General features: G+C 49.1%; 1 protein-coding gene across 4 annotated transcripts; it reads left to right on the top strand.

Moving 5' to 3' along the window:
- The first annotated feature begins 1685 nt into the window (after window positions 1-1685).
- On the top strand, window positions 1686-23508 carry uso1 (USO1 vesicle transport factor). 4 transcript variants are annotated; one of them, XM_084454236.1, is made up of 26 exons: window positions 1686-1903; window positions 3195-3281; window positions 5781-5845; window positions 6119-6195; window positions 6745-6756; window positions 7217-7270; window positions 8215-8315; window positions 8503-8605; window positions 8792-8847; window positions 9483-9603; window positions 9973-10151; window positions 10471-10611; window positions 10790-10878; window positions 11241-11395; window positions 11702-11907; window positions 15728-15838; window positions 16748-16866; window positions 17252-17433; window positions 18409-18530; window positions 18804-18942; window positions 19363-19535; window positions 20078-20137; window positions 20609-20707; window positions 21184-21282; window positions 21795-22010; window positions 22303-23508. In XM_084454236.1, the coding sequence occupies exons 1-26, from the start codon at window positions 1838-1840 to the stop codon at window positions 22369-22371; spliced, it is 2901 nt and encodes a 966-aa protein (XP_084310362.1). In that variant the 5' UTR covers window positions 1686-1837; the 3' UTR covers window positions 22372-23508. The 4 variants fall into 4 exon arrangements, with proteins under 4 accessions (XP_084310362.1, XP_084310363.1, XP_084310364.1 ...); XM_084454237.1 differs by lacking the exon at window positions 6745-6756; XM_084454238.1 differs by lacking the exon at window positions 7217-7270.
- The last annotated feature ends 1093 nt before the right edge of the window (window positions 23509-24601 follow it).

Here is a 24601-nt window from a genome sequence, read left to right as displayed (position 1 = left end):
AGTTGTCCCTCTCTTAGTCCTTTTCCACCAAGAAGGAACCGGTTCGGTGCCGGTTCGCGAACCTAACCGCGCTAACCGGCACCAAAAAATAGTGAACCGTGAAAGCGTGAACCGTGATGATATAATGGCTCAAAACTAGTCGAAACGCGGTCCCGTTCCCTAGATAGAACCAAGGTTCCAAGAATTCTGAACCGGACCGGTTCACGAACCAGAGTTACTTTGGTGGAAAAGGGCTGTCTGGGAGGCCACCCTGGGCCAGTGCTCTGTAGCAGAAACATTGATTGAAAAAAAAAAAACATCTGTGAAATTTCAAGGAGTAAATATTTTTAGGGTCTCCCTAGAAATGAACTGTAGATGTTAAACATCTACAAAAATGCAACTACAGTATCCCTAAACCTCAGCCAGATGTTTCGTTTTAGCAGAGTGGTGGTTGATAATTTATTGGTAGCATCTGTAGATTGTTAGGAGCCCCTAAGAATAGTATGTTTAGGAGGTCACACAAGGTCGTTGTGAAGTAAATGTGTTTTCTCACTGTGTCTGTCCAGATCATCCCCTGGGGGAACAGCTCCTTGATCCAGCAAGTCAAGACAATAATGTGGCCTGAGATTTTAATGTTTGTTCCTAATCTTTTCAGTTAATGTTTGTTCCTAATCTTTTCAGTATTTTTTGTAATCTCAAGTGCTGTAATGATTCCTCTTCAAATTAGGTATCTTTACACCCCAACATGCAGATGCTTCAAGGTCATAAATCATACACCATCATTAAATATTCATCATTATATAGTCTATATACATTTATATAGACTCAAGGCACCCTCAGAAATATACACTGATCTCTGCAGAGTATATTAGTGGAGAGAGAAAAGCAGAGTGTACCCAGACTGATTGCTATTGTTAAAGGAATGTGTCTGGATCTGAACCGGCCTTTTAAACTTTTAACACCCCCCCCCCCCCCCCCCCTCCCCCTGTTCCAACATGTAATTACTCCTGTATTGTATCTCAGCACATTCAAATATTTATTCAGGTGTCTGACTTAGACACTGAGTTGTCTTAACAAGTTGACTTTTTGCACTGGATAATTGCCCTCTCCAAAGAGAGTGGGTTATCCATAGAGAGAGAGAGAGAGGGAGGGAGAGGCCAATTGACAAGACAATGCTCAACTGACAAAACTTGTGTTGATATGAGTTTATAATGCACTCAATATGAAGTGTGTGTGCTTGCTCCTGTGTGTGTGACAGAGGGGATGATTGGTTAGGGGCCGCTCGGGGAGACTTTCACTACAGGCTGTTCCCATTGGCCTGATAGATCCAATGAAAAGGATACAGCACCAGATGTCATTCTGAGATGTTCAGGTTCCCTTTATAATGCATATTGGATCTAGACACATTTAAATATAAAACAAATTCATAGACTTCAGCAGGTGCATCAATTGTGGAGAGAGCCTTATCACATTTTTTATGCAGGCTCTATTTATACAAGTTACATAACCTGATACATTAATCGACCAAAGTGTGGTCTGGGTGATCAATTTAGAGCATCGCATAAAATATATTGCTATGTGCAATGTCCAAGAGATAATCTATAATGACGTCCTTGCCCTTTAAAAACAATAATACGCTAGTCCTGTGACACGTAGCGCCACGTCTTCGCGCATGCGCAGGGCTCGAAAAAATCCCGTGTGAAGTTCCGGGGTCGGTCTAGTCTAGTAGGAGCTTGTGTACAGTGTCAAAAATCAACACTGTACCGGATTACATTATACCCACAATCATAAGAACACACTTAAGTTTCCTTAGGACAGTTGGACGTGTGTATAAAGCACAGAGGGCACGTCCGGAACCATGAATTTCTTCAGGGGAGTGATGGGTTCACAACACGCGGGGCCGCAGCCGACGGGAGCGGAGACGGTGAGAAATCGCTGCCAGCTTTTATAACCTTTAGCAAAACTAATGTAACTTAATAGGTTTTAGACTGTCCGGGATATATTTCTACAGCAGTATGAGTAATTGGTCTTTAGCTGTCTTCGTTCGCGTTAACTAGACATGCAGACAACCTGAACAATGTCTCCCAGCTGAGAGCCCGGCCAGGCCGTCTTGCGACAGGACAGAGTCCCCAACCTCGACCAGAGATGTCACTCATCCGTTAGCCTGGTTAGCTAGCTGCTCACACTGGGCTACTACACGCCCATAGCGAGCTAGTTAGCCTGGTTAGCTAGCTGCTCACACTAGGCTCCTACACGCCCATAGCGAGCTAGTTAGCCTGGTTAGCTAGCTGCTCACACTAGGCTACTACACGCCCATAGCTAGCGAGTTAGCCACATTCACGGTAGCGGATGAGAAATGCAGCAGACATATGCCCGATATGGGGATGAGTACAGGACATTGGACGGGTGTGACCTGGTCCTCCTGCCAACCGGCGGAGTCCTGTGCTGTCAACGCCACTTCAGCGTTTTCTAGAAGGAAAAGCTAGCTAACGTTTAGCAAGCTAGCTAGTCAGCCAGCCACGCACCCACTTGACCCTGCCAGACAGCTGTCACTTCTGCAAGTTTCTCTTGCATGCCCTCCCCCAAAAGATGTCCAGCAATAACATGCGCTCATTTGTTCATTGCAATAGGATGTCCAGCAATATCATGCATCCATCTGTTCATCGAGAACATAGAATCATAGATGAGCTAGCTAGCTCCGTCCACTCTCCATTGATTTAATGAGTATTGATATTCGATAAACCCATGCGAACCCATCACTGATACCCCCCCCCCGTGCTGGTAGAAGTGGGAGGGGCTGATTGACAGGGACAGATTTATGTGTCTGCCATTTCCTACTGAAAGCTGCGCATGACCATCATCTCGAACAGCCATGATCTCTGCCAGCCAAACAGTAAGATGGGATTTCAGGCTTGATTTGTGTGTAAGGTAGATAGATCGAGTGGCTTGATTGAACGGGAAATAGACAGAGCGTTTTCTTGTGTATGGCCAATCAGCTCCCCCCGCCGAAATATATCACTAAGTCATTTACTGGAGACCAAATCCTCAAACTTAAGCTACTGTAGCATATTATGCTAGCAAAGGACTGGATAATGTCATGACATGAAGTTACTACTGCTAAATTAACCTAAACCCTAACATTATGTGCAGGCATGTTGTTTTTTGTCATTGTTGTTGTTGATTCAGTCCTGTATCATCTCTTCTGATTGGGTCAGATCCAGAAGCTGTGTGACCGCGTGGCCTCCTCCACGCTGCTGGACGACCGCAGGGACGCCGTGCGGGCCCTCAAGTCCCTCTCTAAGGTAGGAGACTCCCTCAAGTCCCTCTCTAAGGTAGGACACTCCCTGAAGTCCCTCTCTAAGGTAGGACACTCCCTCAAGCCCCTCTCTAAGGTAGGAGACACTCCCTCAAGTCCCTCTCTAAGGTAGGAGACACTCCCTCAAGTCCCTCTCTAAGGTAGGAGACGGTCCCTCAAGTCCCTCTCTAAGGTAGGAGACACTCCCTCAAGTCCCTCTCTAAGGTAGGACACTCCCTCAAGTCCCTCTCTAAGGTAGGACACTCCCTCAAGTCCCTCTCTAAGGTAGAGACACTCCCTCAAGTCCCTCTCTAAGGTAGGAGACACTCCCTCAAGCCCCTCTAAGGTAGGACACTCCCTCAAGTCCCTCTCTAAGGTAGGAGACACTCCCTGAAGTCCCTCTCTAAGGTAGGAGACACTCCCTCAAGACCCTCTCTAAGGTAGGAGACGCTCCCTCAAGCCCCTCTCTAAGGTAGGACACTCCCTCAAGTCCCTCTCTAAGGTAGGAGACTCCCTCAAGCCCCTCTAAGGTAGGACACTCCCTCAAGTCCCTCTCTAAGGTAGGAGACACTCCCTCAAGTCCCTCTCTAAGGTAGGAGACACTCCCTCAAGCCCCTCTAAGGTAGGACACTCCCTCAAGTCCCTCTCTAAGGTAGGAGACACTCCCTGAAGTCCCTCTCTAAGGTAGGAGACACTCCCTCAAGTCCCTCTCTAAGGTAGGAGACGCTCCCTCAAGCCCCTCTCTAAGGTAGGACACTCCCTCAAGTCCCTCTCTAAGGTAGGAGACTCCCTCAAGCCCCTCTAAGGTAGGACACTCCCTCAAGTCCCTCTCTAAGGTAGGAGACACTCCCTCAAGTCCCTCTCTAAGGTAGGACCCTCCCTGAAGTCCCTCTCTAAGGTAGGAGACACTCCCTCAAGTCCCTCTCTAAGGTAGGAGACACTCCCTCAAGTCCCTCTCTAAGGTAGGACACTCCCTCAAGCCCCTCTCTAAGGTAGGACACTCCCTCAAGTCCCTCTCTAAGGTAGGACACTCCCTCAAGTCCCTCTCTAAGGTAGGAGACACTCCAGCTCCGGCGTCCATCTCTGTGGAGAAACGACTCCTCGGCCTCCCTGTGTAAACATATACAGAGAGACTTCCTAAGAGGCTGTCTGTCTCCAATGGCTCAAGGGCTAAAAGATAGAAAACATACACACACTCCACACTACCTGCAGGTCTACCGTGTGTATATCCTCCTACTATACTAGCCTATCTGTGTGCAGGATCTGGCTCTACCTGTTTTATCGCTGCTCAGACTTAGTTCGACGGCGTTCAGGGCCAGTGGCTGTGCTGTGGGCGTCTAGCTGGCCGTTTGTCTGCCATGAGTAACACACACACACACACACACACACGTAAGTAATGGGAGGAGAGGTTATCAGACTCGAAGCCCAGCGGCCACAAGGTCAGCCACGGGCAGCTGGGAAAACAAGCCTATGGCCTCTAGTGACTCCGAGGAGAGGTGTGTGTGTGTGTGTGTGTGTGTGTGTGTGTGTGTGTGTGTGTGTGTGTGTGTGTGTGTGTGTGTGTGTGTGTGTGTGTGTGTGTGTGTGTGTGTGTGTGTGTGTGTGTGTGTGTGTGTGTGTGTGTGTGTGTGTGTGTGTGTGTGTGTGTGTGTGTGTGTGTGTGTGTGTGTGTGTGTGTGTGTGTGTGTGTGTGTGTGTGTGTGTGTGTGTGTGTGTGTGTGTGTGTGTGTGTGTGTGTGTGTGTGTGTGTGTGTGTGTGTGTGTGTGTGTGTGTGTGTGTGTGTGTGTGTGTGTGTGTGTGTGTGTGTGTGTGTGTGTGTGTGTGTGTGTGTGTGTGTGTGTGTGTGTGTGTGTGTGTGTGTGTGTGTGTGTGTGTGTGTGTGTGTGTGTGTGTGTGTGTGTGTGTGTGTGTGTGTGTGTGTGTGTGTGTGTGTGTGTGTGTGTGTGTGTGTGTGTGTGTGTGTGTGTGTGTGTGTGTGTGTGTGTGTGTGTGTGTGTGTGTGTGTGTGTGTGTGTGTGTGTGTGTGTGTGTGTGTGTGTGTGTGTGTGTGTGTGTGTGTGTGTGTGTGTGTGTGTGTGTGTGTGTGTGTGTGTGTGTGTGTGTGTGTGTGTGTGTGTGTGTGTGTGTGTGTGTGTGTGTGTGTGTGTGTGTGTGTGTGTGTGTGTGTGTGTGTGTGTGTGTGTGTGTGTGTGTGTGTGTGTGTGTGTGTGTGTGTGTGTGTGTGTGTGTGTGTGTGTGTGTGTGTGTGTGTGTGTGTGTGTGTGTGTGTCGGCGGTTCGATTCCCGGCTCCTCCTGTCCACATGTTGAAGTGTCCTTCCCTGAGCAAGACACTGAACCCCCAATTGCTCCCAATGAGCAGACTAGCACCTTGCATGGTAGCTGGCTGCCATTGGTGTGTGAATGAGACGCCATTGTAAAGCACTTTGGATAAAAGCGCTATATAAGTCTACAGTATGTTTTATCCGATGGCTCTAGGCATTTCTTGTGTTTTCTCTCTTCTGCAGAAATATCGGCTGGATGTTGGAACTCAGGCAATGGATCATCTGGTTCACATACTGCAAACAGACAGGTATACGCAGGGGTGGTCTTTGGTGTGTGTTGTTGTGAGCGAGTGTGTGTGTGTGTTTGAGCGTGTATGCATGCGTGTGTGAGTGTGTGTGTGTAATGCATTAATGTGTTGTGTTATGATTTCATAAAGAGCTTAACTCTTGTCCATTGCCATTTGCTCCTTGTAAAAGTGTGGTCAGTAGCATTTCACAGGCCTTGGCATCAAATCAACCGTGATTGTTTTTTTGTTGTTGTTGATGTAACTTCTGGCCCACATCCCCTTCCCTGGTTTCAGGTCAGACTCTGAAATCCTTGGCTACGCTCTGGACACCCTTTACAACATCATCTGCAACGACGAGGAGGAGGAGCAAGGTATGGTCATGTTTAAAACTAGGAGGGGGGGCGACGCTTCTCTGACACATTAAGAGAAGATACAACTTTATTGTCCAACCTGGGTTGGAAATTTGTCTTTGGTCTCATCACAGAGTAGAGTAAGAAAAAATAAAAAGCAGCACACTCACTCACATTCCACAATAATACATACCTGTAGACAAGTATATATTACAAGTAAGAGCACAGTACATTCAGCATACAGTACATCTGTTACCCAGTGTTATTGAGGAGGCTGATTGCACATGAGTTATAAAAACTGTAAACTGTTCATGATTTTGTCCTGGATCCTCTTGTTTTTAGCTGCATGGGAAAACAAAACCCCTCTCTTTCCCAGGGACAAACACTCTTCTGCAATGACCATGTCCATCACAGTCCTATCCAGTATCCAAAGCATGTGTAACTGTGTTCAATTATTGCCAGTTGGACCAATCAATCCATCCAATCAATCCCTTTCCTTTCTTTCTGAATGTTCAATTGCTGTGTAAAGATTCTCGTCTCTTTCTTCTCTTCCATGTTTTAACTCCACAGACGAATCGGAAGGTAAAACACTTGTTTGTGCACGACAACCTCTCTAACTTAACCACGATGCTTGCTAATTATGGGCTACGTTCTTCCGTGTTGATTGGTTGAGTCATATGCAGAAAGCAACTGTTGTCTCCATCTTTTAGCCTTCTGAGGCGCATATTTTTAAGACCATATCGTTAATGTATCCGAGTTTGACCGAACCATCGCGTTAACAGCTAGGGTCTGTTTTTGCCCGTCAAAGCATGTTTGAGGCCGCTAGGCTGTCCTGTCTTCTTGTTCTTGCACTGTGTTTATCGCCATGCACCAACAGACCAAGGCAAATCCCTTGCAGGTGTAAACCCACTTGGCTAAATCAATCTGGTTCTGATTCTATTCACCCGACGTTCCGCGGTCTCCCGAGAGTCCGTAGAACGGACGGCGCTGTGCGGCGGGCGAGCTCTCACCCTCCCTCTCGCCCTCCTGCCTGTCCTTACAGACGCAGCGCCCCCTCTCCCCGTCTCAGGGAAGCATAAGAACGTGCCTGCGCCTGGTCAGTAGCCATTCGCCCCGCTAGTCACAGAATAACCCTCTCACCGGTGGTGCCGCTGACCCCTCTAACTTACCTCGCTAAAAATGGAAGTTGCGTGTTTTCCAAGGGTGGACTAAAACCTCTGGGTGGTCATGATGGTGTTTAACTAACCCTACTGTCACTAATGCCACCCTGTTAAAGCTCTGTAAACCACAGACTCTTTCTTATCATCACTACTGTTTTTCTCACTGTTCTCCCTCTTCTTCTTCACTGGTTTACAGTTCACTGTTGCGGTGAGGTTCACTAGTATTTCAGTAGCGATAGTGTGCTGTATAAGATACAATGTGTTTCATTGTTTGATTGTGAAATGTTTACCATCAAGCCTAGATGTTGAGTTAATTCCAACTAGTTGTTGTTGGCTCCACAATATCATAAAAAAATCCTATGTATGTCAAGTACAAATGGAAATAAAATGATTCTGATTCTGATAGATGTATTAGATTGGGCGCCTGTGGTGTTTTAGAGACTATTAGTCTAATTTTAGACTTGATGTGAAGCAGTTCTCCACGCTCAATCACATCTTCCCACACCCTCTGTGACGGTGCAGTACGATAGCCCCTCAACATCTAACCGCTGACCCACTCCGAACCCCGTTTCTCTAGCATACAAACCCACCCTGGTTCAATTGATCCCCTCGTGTCTCTCCCTCCTCGTCATTTCGCCAGTGGGCTTGTTCACAGGGGTTGTCCTGAGCAAAAAGCTGCACGTTTTCATAAACCCCTCCATCATATGGAACTGTTGGTCGCAGGTTCTTACTAAAAATCAAACGAGTACAGATGGAGTTCTCTGTGCAGCCTCTCTTGACTCACGTGAACAAGCCCGACTGCTCTGTGTCTCAACACAGCCCTGTGGGTCAAACACAGAGGTCTTTAAACCGGGTCTCTCCCTCCCTCACCCTGTCCTAGATGAGAACGCACAGAAGCAGGCGGACGACATGGGGGTTCAGTTCACCGACAAGTTCATCCAGGAATCGGAGAACGTGACCCTTCTGCTGACACTGCTGGAGGTACTGTAATACACACACACACACACAGATGCATCTCTCTCTGTACACTTTCTTTAATAGTAAACGATGTATGATTCCGAGGGACCCATTAATGCATTCAGAAGCTGTGCTCAAGACTGAGCCCGACCGATGTCCGACAAATGCATATCTCTCGGTTGCCATCCGTGTGTCTCTGTGTGTGTCTCAGGAGTTTGACTTCCAAGTGCGCTGGCCGGGAGTGAAGCTGCTGACGGCCCTGCTGAAGAACCAGTGCGGCCAGCTTCAGGGGATCATCCTGGTCAGCCCCATGGGTGAGCCACCCCCCCCCACCTCTAACCCCCCTCCCCCCCTTAACTGACATCCCGAGGAAGATGTCCCGTGGGATAATGTTTGACCATTCATTAGTGGAGTCGGTGTGTGTTATCTCAGCGAGCTGTTCGCCATCTGTAGTGTTAACAGGCTGTGCGATGTCCTCACTCCCTCACACCCTCCCCCAGGCGTCTCCAGGCTGATGGACCTCTTAGCCGACTCCAGAGAAGTCATCCGAAATGACGTGAGTGCACATACTGCTTCCTCTGTGCCTTCTGCATGTTTCATATAGTGTATATACATTTAGTTAACACACACACACACGTACACACAGACATACACCAGCCCACTTCCAGCTTTAGGCCTGGGCCATTGCAAACACACACCAGTATTTGCCATGTCTCTCCCATGATGTTTTCTCTTACTCTGAAAATGTAATTCAATGTAAATTATTGCTTTATAAATGTTCTTAGCTGATAAACAAACATATTCCAGGAGCTTGCTCGATCGCCTTGTTGAGAGGGGTCAGGGAAGAATTTTTACAGCTCACTTATCTGGCCCCCAGGTGATTACTGTTTTTTTGCTTCCCTCTGGAATATGTAGAGTGGGTCGTATGCCCACCTCCCTTGTTCTCTGTAAAGCACATTGTGTTGCATCTGGGTATGAAATGCGCTATAGAAATAGATCTTTGATTGATTGATTGATTGATATATACAGTAATCGGAACAGCGAACGAGATCCACAGTCGACCTGATCAGGAAACTTCAGAGTAACCCCCCCTTTTGAGATACACACGACAAGACGTTTACGGTGCCGCACTTGAGTGGTCTTGATGACGTCGCTGACCCCGTGTTGTCGTTGCTGGCTCCGCCTCCTCAGGGCCTGCTGTTGCTCCAGCAGCTGACCAAGAGCAACCCGGCCATCCAGAAGATCGTGGCGTTCGAGAACGCCTTCGAGAGGCTGCTGGACATCATCACCGAGGAGGGCAGCAGCGACGGAGGTGAGGAACTCTATAAACGGAGAGGACGCCGCGTTCTCTGTAAACATCGGTTCAGTTAAAGTGCACGTTAATGTTCTCTCTCGCTAATGTTAATGTTCTCTCTCGCTAATGTTAATGTTCTCTCTCGCTTATCGGGTGTCGCATTGTTATTGGTGAAGCCGTTCGGGAAAATGTTCAGTGGGGTTTTCACTCGGAATTTCTTTGACTGAACGTTCTTCCTTTCTGCTTTCTGCCATCCATCCCTCTCTCTCTCCCCATCCTTCCGCTCCCTCCACCCCTTCCTCCAACCCTCCCCTCCATCTCTCCCATCCATCCCTCTCTCTCTCTCCATCCTCCTCCTCCTTCCCCTCCAACCCTCCCTCTCTCCAGGCATCGTGGTGGAGGACTGCCTGCTGCTGCTCCTCAACCTGCTGAAGAACAACAGCTCCAACCAGAACTTCTTTAAGGAGGGCTCCTACATCCAGAAGATGAAGCCCTGGTTCGAGGTGGGAGACGACAACTCGGGCTGGTCTGCCCAGAAGGTCACCAACCTCCATCTGATGCTGCAGGTACCAAAAGGGCCCTGGGCCTTGTCCGAATACTTTATAATGCTTCCTTAGCTCCCTAGTTTCCTTTCCTTCCTTCCTTCCTTCCTTCCTTCCTTCCTTCCTTCCTTCCTTCCTTCCTTCCTTCCTTCCTTCCTTCCTTCCTTCCTTCCTTCCTTCCTTCCTTCCTTCCTTCCTTCCTTCCTTCCTTCCTTCCTTCCTTTGTTTCCTCTCTTCCTTCCCTTCTCTCCTCTCTTTAGGTAGTCTCCCATCTGCACTGAACTGTATTTGTATCTGATTCTCCGTCCCCTCCCCCCTCTCTCTCTCCCTCCCTCCCCCCCAGCTGGTGAGAGTGATGGTGTCTCCGGTGAACTCCCCGGCGGCCACGGCCAGCTGTCAGAAGTCCATGTTCCAGTGCGGCCTGCTCCAGCAGCTCTGCACCATCCTCATGGCCACCGGCGTGCCGGCCGACATCCTCACCGAGGTGAGACGCTCTCTCTCTCTCTCCACGCCGCTCTCTCTCTCCACGCCCCCTTTCCCTCTCGCCACCCTCTGGCCAACCGACTGGGCTCATGGCGCCTTTGAAGAGAAGGAATATCATATTCACACACGGGTGTTTGTCGTTTCTTCTCCCTCTCTCCCTCTTTCTCTCTCCCCCCCAGACCATTAACACTGTATCGGAGGTCATCCGCGGCTCACAGATCAACCAGGACTACTTTGCGTCTGTCAACGCCCCCTCCAACCCCCCGAGGTGAGCCGCCTGACCTGACGCACACAAACGAACGCTCCCGTTGGTTGAACACAAAACCCAACCGAACCCACCCTTCCCCCAGAACCAGAGAGTGGCACTAAGCCTGTGTGTGTGTGTGTGTGTGTGTGTGTGTGTGTGTGTGTGTGTGTGTGTGTGTGTGTGTGTGTGTGTGTGTGTGTGTGTGTGTGTGTGTGTGTGTGTGTGTGTGTGTGTGTGTGTGTGTGTGTGTGTGTGTGTGTGTGTGTGTGTGTGTGTGTGTTCGTTCGTCTCATGGGCGTCTGCCTCAGCATCCCACCTCAACTTTTTCTTTTTTAAACCGATTTTTACCGCGTTCCCCCGATTCTCCTCCCCTTCCCCCCCAGGCCGGCCATCGTGGTGCTGCTGATGTCCATGGTGAACGAGAGGCAGCCGTTCGTACTGCGCTGCGCCGTCCTCTACTGCTTCCAGTGTTTCCTGTACAAGAACCAGAAGGGCCAGGGGGAGATCGTGGCCACGCTGCTGCCCTCCACCATCGACGGTGAGGCTACCAAACACGGGAGCCGCCTCTGTGTGTATATATATATATATATATATACACAGAGGCTGTGTTGTGTGTGTATATATATACATATATATATTTTTAGATGGCTGAGAACAGCTGTAGCAGCCACCTCACGTGGTTTTGTTTCTACAAAAAAAGAAAGAAGAGATTTTTATAGTACTGCGCTAACAGCTTTTCGAGGAATCTAAGGGAAGAATCGAGGGAAGAGCAGTTAACCAAACTTCTCTTCCTCCTCCTCTTCCTCTGTCCCTCCTCGTAATCCTCCTCCCTCCCCCCCTCCAGCCAACTCCATCTCGGCGGGCCAGCTCCTGTGCGGGGGCCTGTTCTCGGCCGACTCCCTGTCCAACTGGTGCGCGGCGGTGGCCCTGGCCCACGCCCTGCAGGACAACCTGACCCAGAAGGAGCAGCTGCTCCGGGTGCAGCTGGCCACCAGCCTGGGGAAGCCCCCCGTCTCCCTGCTGCAGCAGTGCACCAACATCCTGTCGCAGGTAGGCCGATAGCGACGCGCTAGGCTAACGCGGGCTGATTCAATTCTGGGTTAGTCGCCGACACGCTAGGCTAACGCGGGCTAACCCTAATTCTGGGTAGTCGATGACACACTAGGCTAACGTGGGCTGATTCAATTCTGGATAGTCGCCGACACGCTAGGCTAACGTGGGCTGGTTCAACTCTGGGTAGTTGGTGACACGCTAGGGCTAAGGTGGGCTGATTCAATCCGGATGCACTGTCGGTAGATACAACATCCCTTCCACAAGGGGGGTTAGTGCCAGCTAGCTATGCTAGCACAAGTAGGCTAGTGCTATATTTGTGCTATGAGTCCATACAATGTAGTGTTACCTCTTTCTCTACTAATTGAACCATCCATTTGATTTCAAACTGTCACACTTGTAGACAGACATTCCTTCACAGGATACAAATTAACTGTTGTACTTAATCTCCAAAGATTTGTTTCCAACACATGCTAATAAGCTAGTGTGCTACTCCAATACAATACTACTTTCTGAAGAGGGGGGGGAGTCAGACTGAACTCGGTCATGACGACGGCCCTAGCTAGTGCTTGGGTAGCGGTCGTGGTCTTGTCTTTGCCCTGTGTGTGTGTGTGTGTGTGTGTGTGTGTGTGTGTGTGTGTGTGTGTGTGTGTGTGTGTGTGTGTGTGTGTGTGTGTGTGTGTGTGTGTGTGTGTGTGTGTGTGTGTGTGTGTGTGTGTGTGTGTGTGTGTGTGTGTGTGTGTGTGTGTGTGTGTGTGTGTGTGTGTGTGTGAGAGAGTGAGAGAGTGAGAGAGTGAGAGACACCGTTGAACTATGTGTGTCATCACCATATTGTGGTTTTGCAGGGGGATAAGATCAACCGAAGGGTGAGTATCTGTGTGTGTGTGTGGGCAGCACCTGTCATGGTCTGGCTTGGCGTTATCATTTGTCGTTGTAAGCAGCAGCCGCAGCAGCAGCGGGGTGCTCCCTGTCCCACACCCTGGTTTGGTTACGTTGCTGGCTGGTGGAGGGAAGTTTGGGCTTCATAACCCTCCACCTCTCCCCCCTCTTCCCTTCTCAGTGTCGACCCGCCTCACCTGTTTTCGTGGATTTCTGTCTGTACTGACCCCTTTATGCCCCCCGATCCCCTGAGCTGACCTTTGACACTAAGCTGTGGCCTATGGAGGTCCAGACTGTTCTGGAGGGATGCAGAAAGAAGGGCTTCCTGTTTGAACATCCTTCCTCCCCCCCACTTGAGATGATCTCTGATCTATCTATCTATCCATCCATCCATCCATCCATCCATCCATCCATCCATCCATCCATCCATCCATCCATCCATCCATCCATCCATCCATCCATCCATCCATCCATCCATCCATCCATCCATCCATCCATCCATCTCTCTCCATCTCTCTATCTCTCTAATCTATCTGACTCTACTGGATGAAAACTGGGTGCTTCTCTACACAGCTGACACCAATCCTTCCCTGTCAGATCAGTGATTTTCCTAAGGGAGGGAGGACGGAAGGTTGCTTTTTGGCGATTCTGAACGGAGCCGAGGGCTTCTTGTTTGAGCGCAGCTCTGAGGGTCTCCACCGCGGTTGTTTCTCCTCCTGTCCTTTAGGTGGCACTGCTGGGTGCACCAGAATTGACCCCACCCATGATCATCTCACCTGGGCCAAAATTAATTAATGTGATCACTCTTTCTTTCTTCTTTTTTTTTCCTTCTCCTCTCAAATATTTGTGTTTCTTTGCATTACGTCATCATTGGAGACGAAATCTGAAAAGGTGATTCCCCTGATCATTCGATAGTGCGCCATGCTAATTATCTGACATCACACATGCGCTGTCCATGCTTCCATTTTGGAATGGGACCGTTTTTGATTTCTGACTCCCACACCGCTACAGGAGAGAGGTCTGCAGAACGAAGCACACTCAATGCTTTCAACCAATACTATCACATATTATACTACTAAACTGTTATATCTCATAATATTACCACATGCCGTTAAGAAAAAGAAGTTCTCTCTCCAAGAACTCAAGAAGCTTGTTGTTTTTCAAATGTTGTGCTTCGATTGGCGTTTTACAGCCGCAACATATGGGGACTTGCTATCTGACCCCATTATTCAGTGTCGGCCAATCTCTCTAATAATCACGACTTCTATTGAGAGTCTGTGACATCCTTTCCTCAACAGTAATTCTCCATTGTATACAACCCTGAAAGACATGTCCCCCTTGTTGTGCAGTAGGCTATTCAATTTTGCCATCTTTTTTCCCCCCTAATAGCTATGATGTCGTGTTCAGATCCAGTCTGTTGTTTTGTTCTGAGAACACATCAAAAGGTCCCTCTCATCTCTCCCGAAGCTTATCCCCATGACAACGCATGGCTGTTGTCACCTTTTTTAGTATTATGGTTTGTTTCTGCCGCTTGTCACCGTCCTTAAGTGAAGCACCTTATAATATCTGGCTTCAGCTTTGCATGTGTTGTCAGCTTTATTTTTCAAAAGATTTATTTTTAAATGTCACTTTTTCCCCAAGCTGACAGCTTAGTGGTTCAATCTGCATAGTTACCTTTAGTCAGACTGGTTTGCAGAGACGATGGAGAAATACCAAAATATTTCAGGAATATATAGCAGGAAGCCTTACTACATTATTGAAATCCAAATCTGCTCTGAAACCCACATTGCTGTTATAGTCATCATAGAACATCAGTACTGAGGGACTTGTTATTGGACTTTGTGTGTATTTTGGGAGATCCTAAGACCTTCCCATCTCTCTCTGCATGGTAGAACTCGCTAACCTTGTTTCATTATACTATTTTGTTTTGTTTTGTTTTTTTTGGTTTCGGCAGTTCAATTTTGAATAACCTTATTAACTACTAATGGTGTGTCGTTGGAGTGGTGCCATTTAAAACATGTAAGGTGATTCCTGTGATAACACATGCTGTCAGGATTTCCTGTCGGGTCTCTGAGTGGGAGGAAGTGGCACTATCAGATGAAATGTTACTTAAGTTTCACAACAGATTCACATGGGAAAGGTTCAAAGTTACAACGTTTACCTTGTGCCAACAAAATTCATGCCACCATTCTTTATTGACCTACTTCCGCATAATTTAACCATCAAGTTCTTATTTAAGTGACGATGGTTCTTCAACCCGCACCCCCCCCCTCGAAGTAGTTCAAAATAGAGAAGTGGATTAATTTTGTTGGCCGTAAAATTATACTCATCCGGCTGGATCAACTTAAACGTATCCTGCTGTGCAACTTTTAAGTTACGCAAACTGCTTATTTGAATGAATACTGAAATTAATGTATTCATACTGTACATAAATAATTTCTCAGAGGGAAATGTGTTTGAGTTGAATCCGCCCAGAGTCTAGAGATTTTCACACACTGATCTTGATGAGCTGTGGTCCGGGACTTAACCCTGCTACCAAGCTCACTGTCACTTCTCTGCGGTGTGTGTGTGTGCGTGCCTGTGTGTGTGTTTGTGTTTCTGTATGTGTGCCTGTGTGTGTGTATGCGTGCTTGTGTGTGCGTATGCGTGCCTGTGTGTGTGTGTGTGTGCGTGCCTGTGTGTGTGTGTGTGTGCGTGCCTGTGTGTGTGTATGTGTGCTTGTGTGTGTGTGTCTACGTGTGTGTGTGTGTGTGTGCGTGCGTGTGCGTGCGTGTGTGTGTGCGTGTGCATGCGTCTGTGTGTGTATCTGTGTGTGTGTATGCATGCTTGTGTGTGCGTATGCGTGCCTGTGTGTGTGTATCTGTGTGTATCTGTGTGTGTGTGCGCGTGTGTGTGCGCGTGTGTGTGTGTGTATGTGCGTGTGTGTGTGCGCGCTCCGTAGGGCAGCAAGGTGCAGACCAGGGTGGGGCTGCTCATGCTTCTCTGTACGTGGATCAGCAACTGCCCCATCGCCGTCACACACTTCCTGCACAACCAGGAAAACGTCCCCTTCGTATCCTTTGCCGTGACAACAAGACAGACGCCAAAAAAAAACTAAACACTGACACCTAAACAGTCAGATCAGACTCCTGACTTCTGTTGTAATCCGTTAGTATTGAAGCAGATGTTGTAATCCGTTAGTATTGAAGCAGATGTTGTAATCCGTTAGTATTGAAGCAGATGTTGTAATCCGTTAGTATTGAAGCAGATGTTGTAATCAGTTAGTATACTATTGAAGCAGATGTTGTAATCCGTTAGTATTGAAGCAGATGTTGTAATCCGTTAGTATTGAAGCAGATGTTGTAATCCGTTAGTATTGAAGCAGATGTTGTAATCAGTTAGTATTGAAGCAGATGTTGTAATCCGTTAGTATTGAAGCAGATGTTGTAATCCGTTAGTATTGAAGCAGATGTTGTAATCCGTTAGTATTGAAGCAGATGTTGTAATCCGTTAGTATTGAAGCAGATGTTGTAATCCGTTAGTATTGAAGCAGATGTTGTAATCCGTTAGTGTTGAAGCAGATGTTGTAATCCGTTAGTGTTGAAGCAGATGTTGTAATCCGTTAGTATTGAAGCAGATGTTGTAATCCGTTAGTGTTGAAGCAGATGTTATAATCCGTTAGTATTGAAGCAGATGTTATAATCCGTTAGTATTGAAGCAGATGTTGTAGTCCGTTAGTATTGAAGCAGATGTATCTATTTATACTAAAACACGAACAAGGCTGGTTTGGTTGGAACACGTCTTTAGTCCTCTCATCTGAGCTTCTCGTTCAGAGGTTCCTCATTAGGACCTGCTGGTTCTAGACTAGCATCGACTGCCATCCACAACATCATTCTACCCCATGGAAATTACATTGAAAGGCACCACCCCCACCCTGGTGTTGGTTTGACCCTTGACCCCGGTAACCCCACCCCCCCTGCAGCTGACTGGTCAGATCTCAGAGAACCTGGGGGAGGATGAGAGGCTGGTGCAGGGCCTGTGTGCTCTCCTGCTGGGCATCTGCATCTACTACAACGACAACTCCCTGGAGAACTACACCAAGTAGGGAGCCCAGGCCTCTGTCCGTCTTTCTCCCTGTTCATCTCTCTCTCTCTCTCTCTCTCTCTCTCTCTCTCTCTCTCTCTCTCTCTCTCTCTCGCTGTCTGTTAGAGCTGCACTAAGTAGGGAGCCCAGGACACTAACACGAATAGAACATAATGATCACTGTTCTCTCTCCCTCTCTCCCTCCCTCTCTCCCTCTCCCTCTCCCTCTCCCTCTCCCTCTCCCTCTCTCTCTCTCTCTCTCTCTCTCTCTCTCTCTCTCCCTCCCTCTCTCCCTCTCTGCACACACCCTGCACACTTGTCAGTTACAACTACACCCTAAAGCATACAAATGGCGCTAATGCTAACGGCACCCCCCTCCCTCCACCCCCCCCCCCCCCCCCAGAGAGAAGCTGAAGCAGCTGATTGAGAAGCGCATCGGGAAGGAGAACTTCGTGGAGAAGCTGGGCTTCATCACCAAACACGAGCTGTACTCCCGCGCCGCCCAGAAACCCCAGCCCGTCTTCCCCTCCCCCGAACAGATGCTCTTCGACCACGAGTTCACCAAGCTGGTCAAGGAACTGGAAGGTCAGTCCGGCTGAGAACGTTGTTCCATTTAAAAGCCTTTATTTAACCAGACCTGGCCAAGAAAACAGCACAAAGTTACAGACGCACGTAATTACAACATTTAATACATTGCATTAGTACAGATTAAGCCATGTAACAAAGGTTAAAAAGGAAAAGCCACATCTAGTTACAGATTGAAGCCAGGCGAGATTATTTCTAGCAGTGTTTCCACTAAACATTTACAGACCTGCGTTTCGTTTTCCTCCATTTCCCCTAGCTTAGTTCGGTGGTGAGCTCCAGCAGTCTCTCAGCTCTCTGAAGCTCATTCCAGGCCAAAGGGGCAGACAGCTGGAAGGCTTGTTTTCAGAACTTGGCCTTCTGAGTCTTTGAATGCAACCGTTGTCGAACACAAATGCCTCTGGCTCTTGTCCACATGTAACCAGATACAGACGGGTTTCTTTAACGGTCAAAGAGCTGGAAGAGGCCAGTCGCTGGTCGTTGGTATGTGTGGTCTGCAAGTCCGCTGGCCAAGTTAGAGATCAAATACTTGATTTAGCTCAGTCTGATCATTTCCCCCTGCTGGCTGCACAGTTTCCCGAGACGAATCAAACGCACCTAAAGTATCGATAAACGCATCGGACCGCAAACTTATTTGACCCCGGTCCGTCTCCAGCTGTCGTGTCGCACGTCGTTCCCAAGGGACGTACAGTAACGAGAAAGGCGTGTCGAGGCGGGGGCGGTCCGCAGTGGTGTAGCGCGCTAGGGGTCTGGCGCGTCGACGGGGTTACCCACCGGGTCCGAGGGAGAAAAATCTCAAAAATAAATGTATAGGAAGTGGTCTGACTTGATCAGAACCACGCCACAGGTACACGGTTCCACCTCTACGGAATGCTGTTCTTCGGATGCCGCCTCCACGGTGGTTCTAGCCTCACCGGCGGGTAGTCCCGGGGATCACGCGGTCCCTTCCGTTGACGTTCCTCCTCGTTCCCTCCGCAGGGATGATCACCAAGGCGGTGCACAAGTCCAGCGAGGAGGAGAAGAAGGAGGAGGAGGTGAAGAAGACCCTGGAGCAGCACGACAGCATCGTCACCCAGTACAAGGAGCTCATCAGGGAACAGGTGGGCTGTTGCACGCGCGTACACACACGCACAGACACACGCGCACAGACACGCACACCCCTCGATCCACACACACACACACACACACACACACACGCACAGACACACGCGCACAGACACGCACACCCCTCGATCCGCACACACACACACACACACAGACACGCACACCCCTCGATCCACACACAGACACACACACACACCCACACACACACACACACACACACATACAGGTTGAAATCACTCCTCTCTCTCTCTCTCTCTCTCCCCCTCCAGGACACCCAGATCCAGGACCTGAAGGAGCAGGTGTCCACGCTGTCGTCCCAGGGAGAGTCCATGCACACCACCATCAGCCAGCAGCTGTCCCAGATCCAGCAGCACAAAGACCAGTACAACATCCTCAAACTCAAGCTGGGTGAGTTTTACCCTCTCAAAGACCAGTACAACATCCTCAAACTCAAGCTGGGTGAGTTTTACCCTCTCAAAGACCAGTACAACATCCTCAAACTCAAGCTGGGTGAGTTTTACTCAATTCAGTGTCACATCTTTAATGGCGGTGAACTTTAACGATCCAAAGGATAAAACATGCAACAATCGATATTACTGCGCTTTTCCATGGCCATCGTCAGGCAGATTCCTGTCCTTTAACCTGATTGATTGATTGATTGATTGATTGATTGATTCATGGGTTGATTGACTCATTCATTCATTCATCCATTCATTGGTTGATTAACTCATTCTTGACTGATTGATTTATTGATTGATTGGTTGGTTGGTTGGTTGGTTGGTTGATTGGTTGATTGATTGATTGATTGATTGTCTCGTGCGCGTGCAGGGAAGGGTGACCCCCAGACCGTGGCCCCCAGCGGTGCTGGCGGCTCCTCCCAGGTCAACGGCCTGCAGTCGGAGGAGGTGACTCAACTCAGGGAGGAGCTGGAGGAGCTGCGGAGACAACACACACTCCTGCAGGAGCAGCTCGGCGAGAAGGACACACTCATCGACACACTGGTTAGTGGTGTGTGTGTGTGTGTGTGTGTGTGCGTGTGTGTGTGTGAGAGAGAGAGAGAGAGAGAGAGAGGGGGGGTATTGGTGTGTGTGTGTGAGAGGGAGAGAGAGGGAGAGAGAGAGGGGGTATAGGTGTGTGTGTGTGTGTGTGTGTGTGTGTGTGTGTGTGTGTGTGTGTGTGTGTGTGTGTGTGTGTGTGAGGGAGGTGTGTGTGGGTTGTGAGGGAGGTGTGCGTGTGTGTGTGTGTGTGTGTGTGTGTGTGTGTGTGTGTGTGTGTGTGTGAGAGAGAGAGAGAGAGAGAGAGAGGGGGGTATAGGTGTGTGTGTGTGTGTGTGTGTGTGTGTGTGTGTGTGTGAGGGGGTATAGGTGTGTGTGTGTGTGTGTGTGTGTGGGTGAGGGGGTATAGGTGTGTGTGTGTGTGTGTGTGAGGGAGGTGTGTGAGGGTTGTGAGGGAGGTGTGCGTGTGTGTGGGTGTGTGTGAGGGGGTATAGGTGTGTGTGTGTGTGTGTGTTAGTGGTTAATGTAAGCTCACCGTCTCTCTGCAGAGGTCAGAAGGAGCACAGACGACAGAGGGAGGAGCACCAGACAACACAGAGCTGCTCCAGGTACAGTCAGCTGATCCAGCTGCTAATAACATATCACACTCTACCGGGAACGAGGAAGAGATTAGAGAGAATATTGATTGATATGATGATATAATGTTCATCTTGATATGATGTTACATTGGAGTCAGTTTCCAGTGGTGGTGGTGGTGGTGGTGATGATGATGATGATGATGATGATGATGATGACGATGACGATGTTGTTAAGAGCGGCTGTGGCTCAGGAGGTAGAGCAGGTCGTCCAATGATCGTAGGGTCAGCGGTTCGAATCCCGCCTCCTCCTGTCCACATGTCGAAGTGTCCTTGGGCAAAGACACTGAACCCCAAATTGCTCCCAGTGAGCAGGCTAGCACCTTGAATGGCAGCTGCCGCCATTGGTGTGTGAATGTGTGTGTGTGAATGGGTGAATGAGAGGCCATTGTGAAGTGCAGTCCATTTACCATTACCGTGATATTATATGCCGCTCTCTACAAGGAGTTGGAGGCGTTGAGGAGTCGGGTCCAGTCCCAGTCTGCCGAGATCAGCCAGCTGCACGCGGAGAGACAAGAGCTGCTCAGGAGAGCCGAGGCTGCCGTGAGTACTCAGCTAAAGGACTGGGATGTACTGTAATGTAATACCTACCGTTTCTGCACAGACAGCGTAGAAAAACCTACCAACAACCAACCAACAACGCTCCACTGATACTACACCAGCACTACTACCAGGTCAGATGGACCAGTCAGCTGCATGCTGTGTCATCACTGACTCTCTCTCTATCTCTCCCTCTCTCTCTCTCCCTCTGTCCCTCTCTCTCTCTCCCTCTCCCTCTGACTCCCTCTCTTTCTCTCTCTCTCTCTCTCTCTCCCTCTCCCTCCCTCTCTCTCCCTCTCCCTCTCCCTCTCCCTCTCCCTCTCCCTCTCCCTCTCCCTCTCCCTCTCCCTCTCCCTCTCCCTCTTCCTCTCCCTCTTCCTCTCCCTCTCTCACTCCCTCTACCTCCCCCTCCCTCCCTCCCTCTCTCTCTCTCTCTCTCCCTCCCTCTCTCTCTCTCTCTCTCTCTCTCTCTCTCTCAGTCCTCAGCCCCCAGCAGTGCCGTCTCATCAGACGTGGGTAAAGTGTGTGAGCTGGAGAGCAGGCTGGCGGCGCAGGCCTCAGAGACGGAGAGACTCCAGGTCCGTAGCGAGACCCTCCTCACCTCTGACCCGCTGGTCTGGACGCTCATGAAAACGTACATGTCAAGGTCACAAACCAACACTTAATCCTCTCTCTCCATCCACCCCCCTCCTCTCTCTCCCTCCCTCTCTCCCCCCCCATCTCTCCCTCTGTCCCTCTCTCTCTCCCTCTCTCCCCCCTGTCTCTCCCTCTGCCCCCCTCTCTCTCTCCCCCTCTGTCCCTCTCTTTCTCCCTCTCTCCCCCCTGTCTCTCCCTCTGCCCCCCTCTCTCTCTCCCCCTCTGTCCCTCTCTCTCTCCATCCACCCCCCTCCTCTCCTTCCCCCCCCCCCGTCTGTCCCTCTCTCTCTCTCTCTCCCCCCCTCTCCCCTTCTGTCCCTCTCTCCCCCCCCCCCCTGTCTGTCCCTCTCTCTCTCTCTCTCCCCCCCTCTCCCCTTCTGTCCCTCTCTCCCTCCCCCCCCCCCCCCCCGTCTCTCCCTCTCTCTCTCTCTCCTCCCCCTCCCTCTCCCTCCAGGAGGAGGTGCGGGGCCTGTCGGAGGCGCGCGGGGGCCTGGCCCAGCAGCTCGCCACGGCCACCAGCACGGTGGCCATCCTGCAGACGGAGCAGGGCCGGCTGCAGACCGAGCTGCAGGAGTCCAAGAAGGAGCAGGACGACCTCCTCATGCTGCTGGCCGACCAGGACCAGAAGATCCACAGCCTCAAGCAGCGGCTCAAGGCCCTGGGGGAGACGGTGGGTCCGGCTTGAGATCTCCTCGGACCTCAGTAGTGCTGTGATTCCAGTATTTTGCTCTCAGTCACTGGTTTTAGAAAGGAGATGCACTTGTGAGTTCTGGCGAGTAGTAGTAGTACATTGGCTTTTCCTATGTTAAATGCTATTATGATAAGTCCCTTTGGATAAAAGCGTCTGCTAAATGACTGTAATGTAATTTCAGGGCACAGATGTTTGGTGTTCTTAGCCGGCTAGCCGTAGCGTAGCTGTGTGTCCCGCGCCCCGGCTTTAGAATGTGACCCTCTCCCCGCAGATCGACGAGGAGGAAGATGACCTCGATGCCAGGGACCAATCGGACGAGGAAGACGAGGAGGACGACTAGAGCGAAGGAAGAGAGACAGAGAGAGAAGAGTGGGAAAAGCGAAAGGTGCAAAAAAGACGTCGTCGTGTCAGCCATGTTTGACCGAATAACCTAGTAGACAAGTGAAGGATAATAGGACCTTTAGGGACCTGAGGCGGTTTCTCTCACCCCGACTCCATCATAGCCCTTCACGTCATCGCCCTCCTCACATCCTCCATTTTAACGTGTAGATTTTATTCCAAGATGGTGGCCTATTCCAAGGAGGCATTTCCGTAGCTGCATCGCCGGGAAATGACATTCTCAGTGGGCGTTCATCTCGACAACAACTGCCGACAGCCCCCCCACCCCCCCCTCGTGCATTTCAAGCATTGTGTTCTACCAGAGCTGGGCTCCTGTCCTTGCAGTCATCAATGGATTCAACTAAAACTAGTCTTGTTTTGTCCTAACTCCCGATAATGCTGCCGCTCCGAGGAATGTGGACTTATGAAAGGACACCTGCCCCTCCCTACACTCTTTTTAATGGTAACTGCACTGGCCCCCCCCCCTCCCCGTTTCCCATGGTGCACTGCGGGTGTACAGGCGTGCCTTGGAACATCTCGTCGGCGCCCAAAAGGCTGCCTCTCGACGTTCCGTCGTCGTTCCTCCAGATTCGTCCGAGGAGCTCACCACCTGGCCATGTGAATCAGCTGTGGGATAAACAGCCAGGAGTCGTCGTCGTCCCCCCCCCGCCCTCCCAACACACACACACACACACACACTTTGAAACCAGGGAAAAAGCTACGTTGGCCATCCTGATGAGTGGAAGCCCCCCCCTCACCTGGGTTTGGCTTCACGGAGAGTCGCGTTCGTCTCCCTGCTGTTCTCTGACGTCCCGTGTTTCTGCATAACAAGCACTCGTCTTAATGTCGCTACGTTCAGTTGAGCGAGTTCAGTTCAGTGTTTAATATCATTACTACCTTTTCGGTTGGACTCCACTGCTCTGCAATATGCTGCAAAGGCCAGCCGAGAAAAAAAAGATGGAGGAAGAAGAAAATACACACAATATTTTTGCAACTTTTTGGGGTCCCGGCGTTCGGCTTCTGTGTGATTTTTGTGTGTGTAACTTATCAGTTATGAGCCACCTTGGAAATAAATAAAGAATACATCTATGAATCTGTACACTTTGTAGGAATACTTTGGAATATTTACTCTATACTTTGATTGCACCTTTGCTTAACCTGCTGCACTGTAAATGATTTAAAGTTCAATCTGATGACTTTAGTAGACCACTGTTGACTTAAATAGGTAGCGAGATTCTTTAATTGCATTAATTTTTATACCAACAATACAGACTGATAGTCGACATACTGGTCAGTCACTTGCTGTCAGGCTGGTTGACATTCAGTCTGGAATTTGTATTGGCCTGGGTATGTTTCTCTATATTGCTATTAGCAAATCCTAACACAGTTAGGATCTCGGCTGTTTTACTTGATAGAAATAACTTTCTGGAACGTTCTGCTGTAGTTGGAGAGATGAGTTGTCCGATAGACTTCGCTTGTAGATGCAGACTCAAGAGTTTTAGTGTGAAGAGTGTTTTGTAAATTACCAGAGGGGCTGGTACACCTGCTAGCTATTGACTTTACCATTCAACTTTTACAGCATAGTCATCATGCTACAGAAAAAGCCAAGACGTGATTGACATTGTTGAATATCTTTGCTTCTCATCCATACATTTACAAATATAATTTGTTCTGCAGTATAGAACATTAACTTTTGTTACTATTGCTATTCTTTACACTTCAACCTAAACCATAATATGAATGGTGCCATTGTTTGTTCATGCATAAAGTTTTTTTTGTTGTTGTTGGATTTAACAGCATCAATGTTTCTTTGTTTTTGTAAAGTTTGATTTCTGACGACAGGATTTTCTGGGAATACCTGGAAGATGGCTCAACCATTCAGAACATTTAGTACGCTTGGCCTCACCCTAACTCAAGATACTTTCTGTTAACTGACAGAGGATTCTCTATTAAAATACCATCCTTCCTTGGTGAAATCATTTATCTGGCTTCCCATCATCCCATTAACTCAGAGGGCTGTCACACACATTCCATTCTCAAACACAGAAATTCATACAGTACACTTTCTGGTTTTTATGGCAACATATAGCAAGGCTCTCACTCAAATGTGACTCCCACTCAAATATGATTAAAAAAAACTGAGAATGAGATGTAAGTAAAGTTCAATATGAATTTTATTCATAATTTCTTGA

This window comes from Borostomias antarcticus, assembly GCF_949987555.1.
Source record: "Borostomias antarcticus genome assembly, chromosome: 20".
NCBI lineage: Eukaryota > Metazoa > Chordata > Actinopteri > Stomiiformes > Stomiidae > Borostomias > Borostomias antarcticus.
The sequence above is the reverse complement of the archived record's forward strand: the minus strand, read 5'-3'. Positions and strand labels throughout refer to the sequence as shown.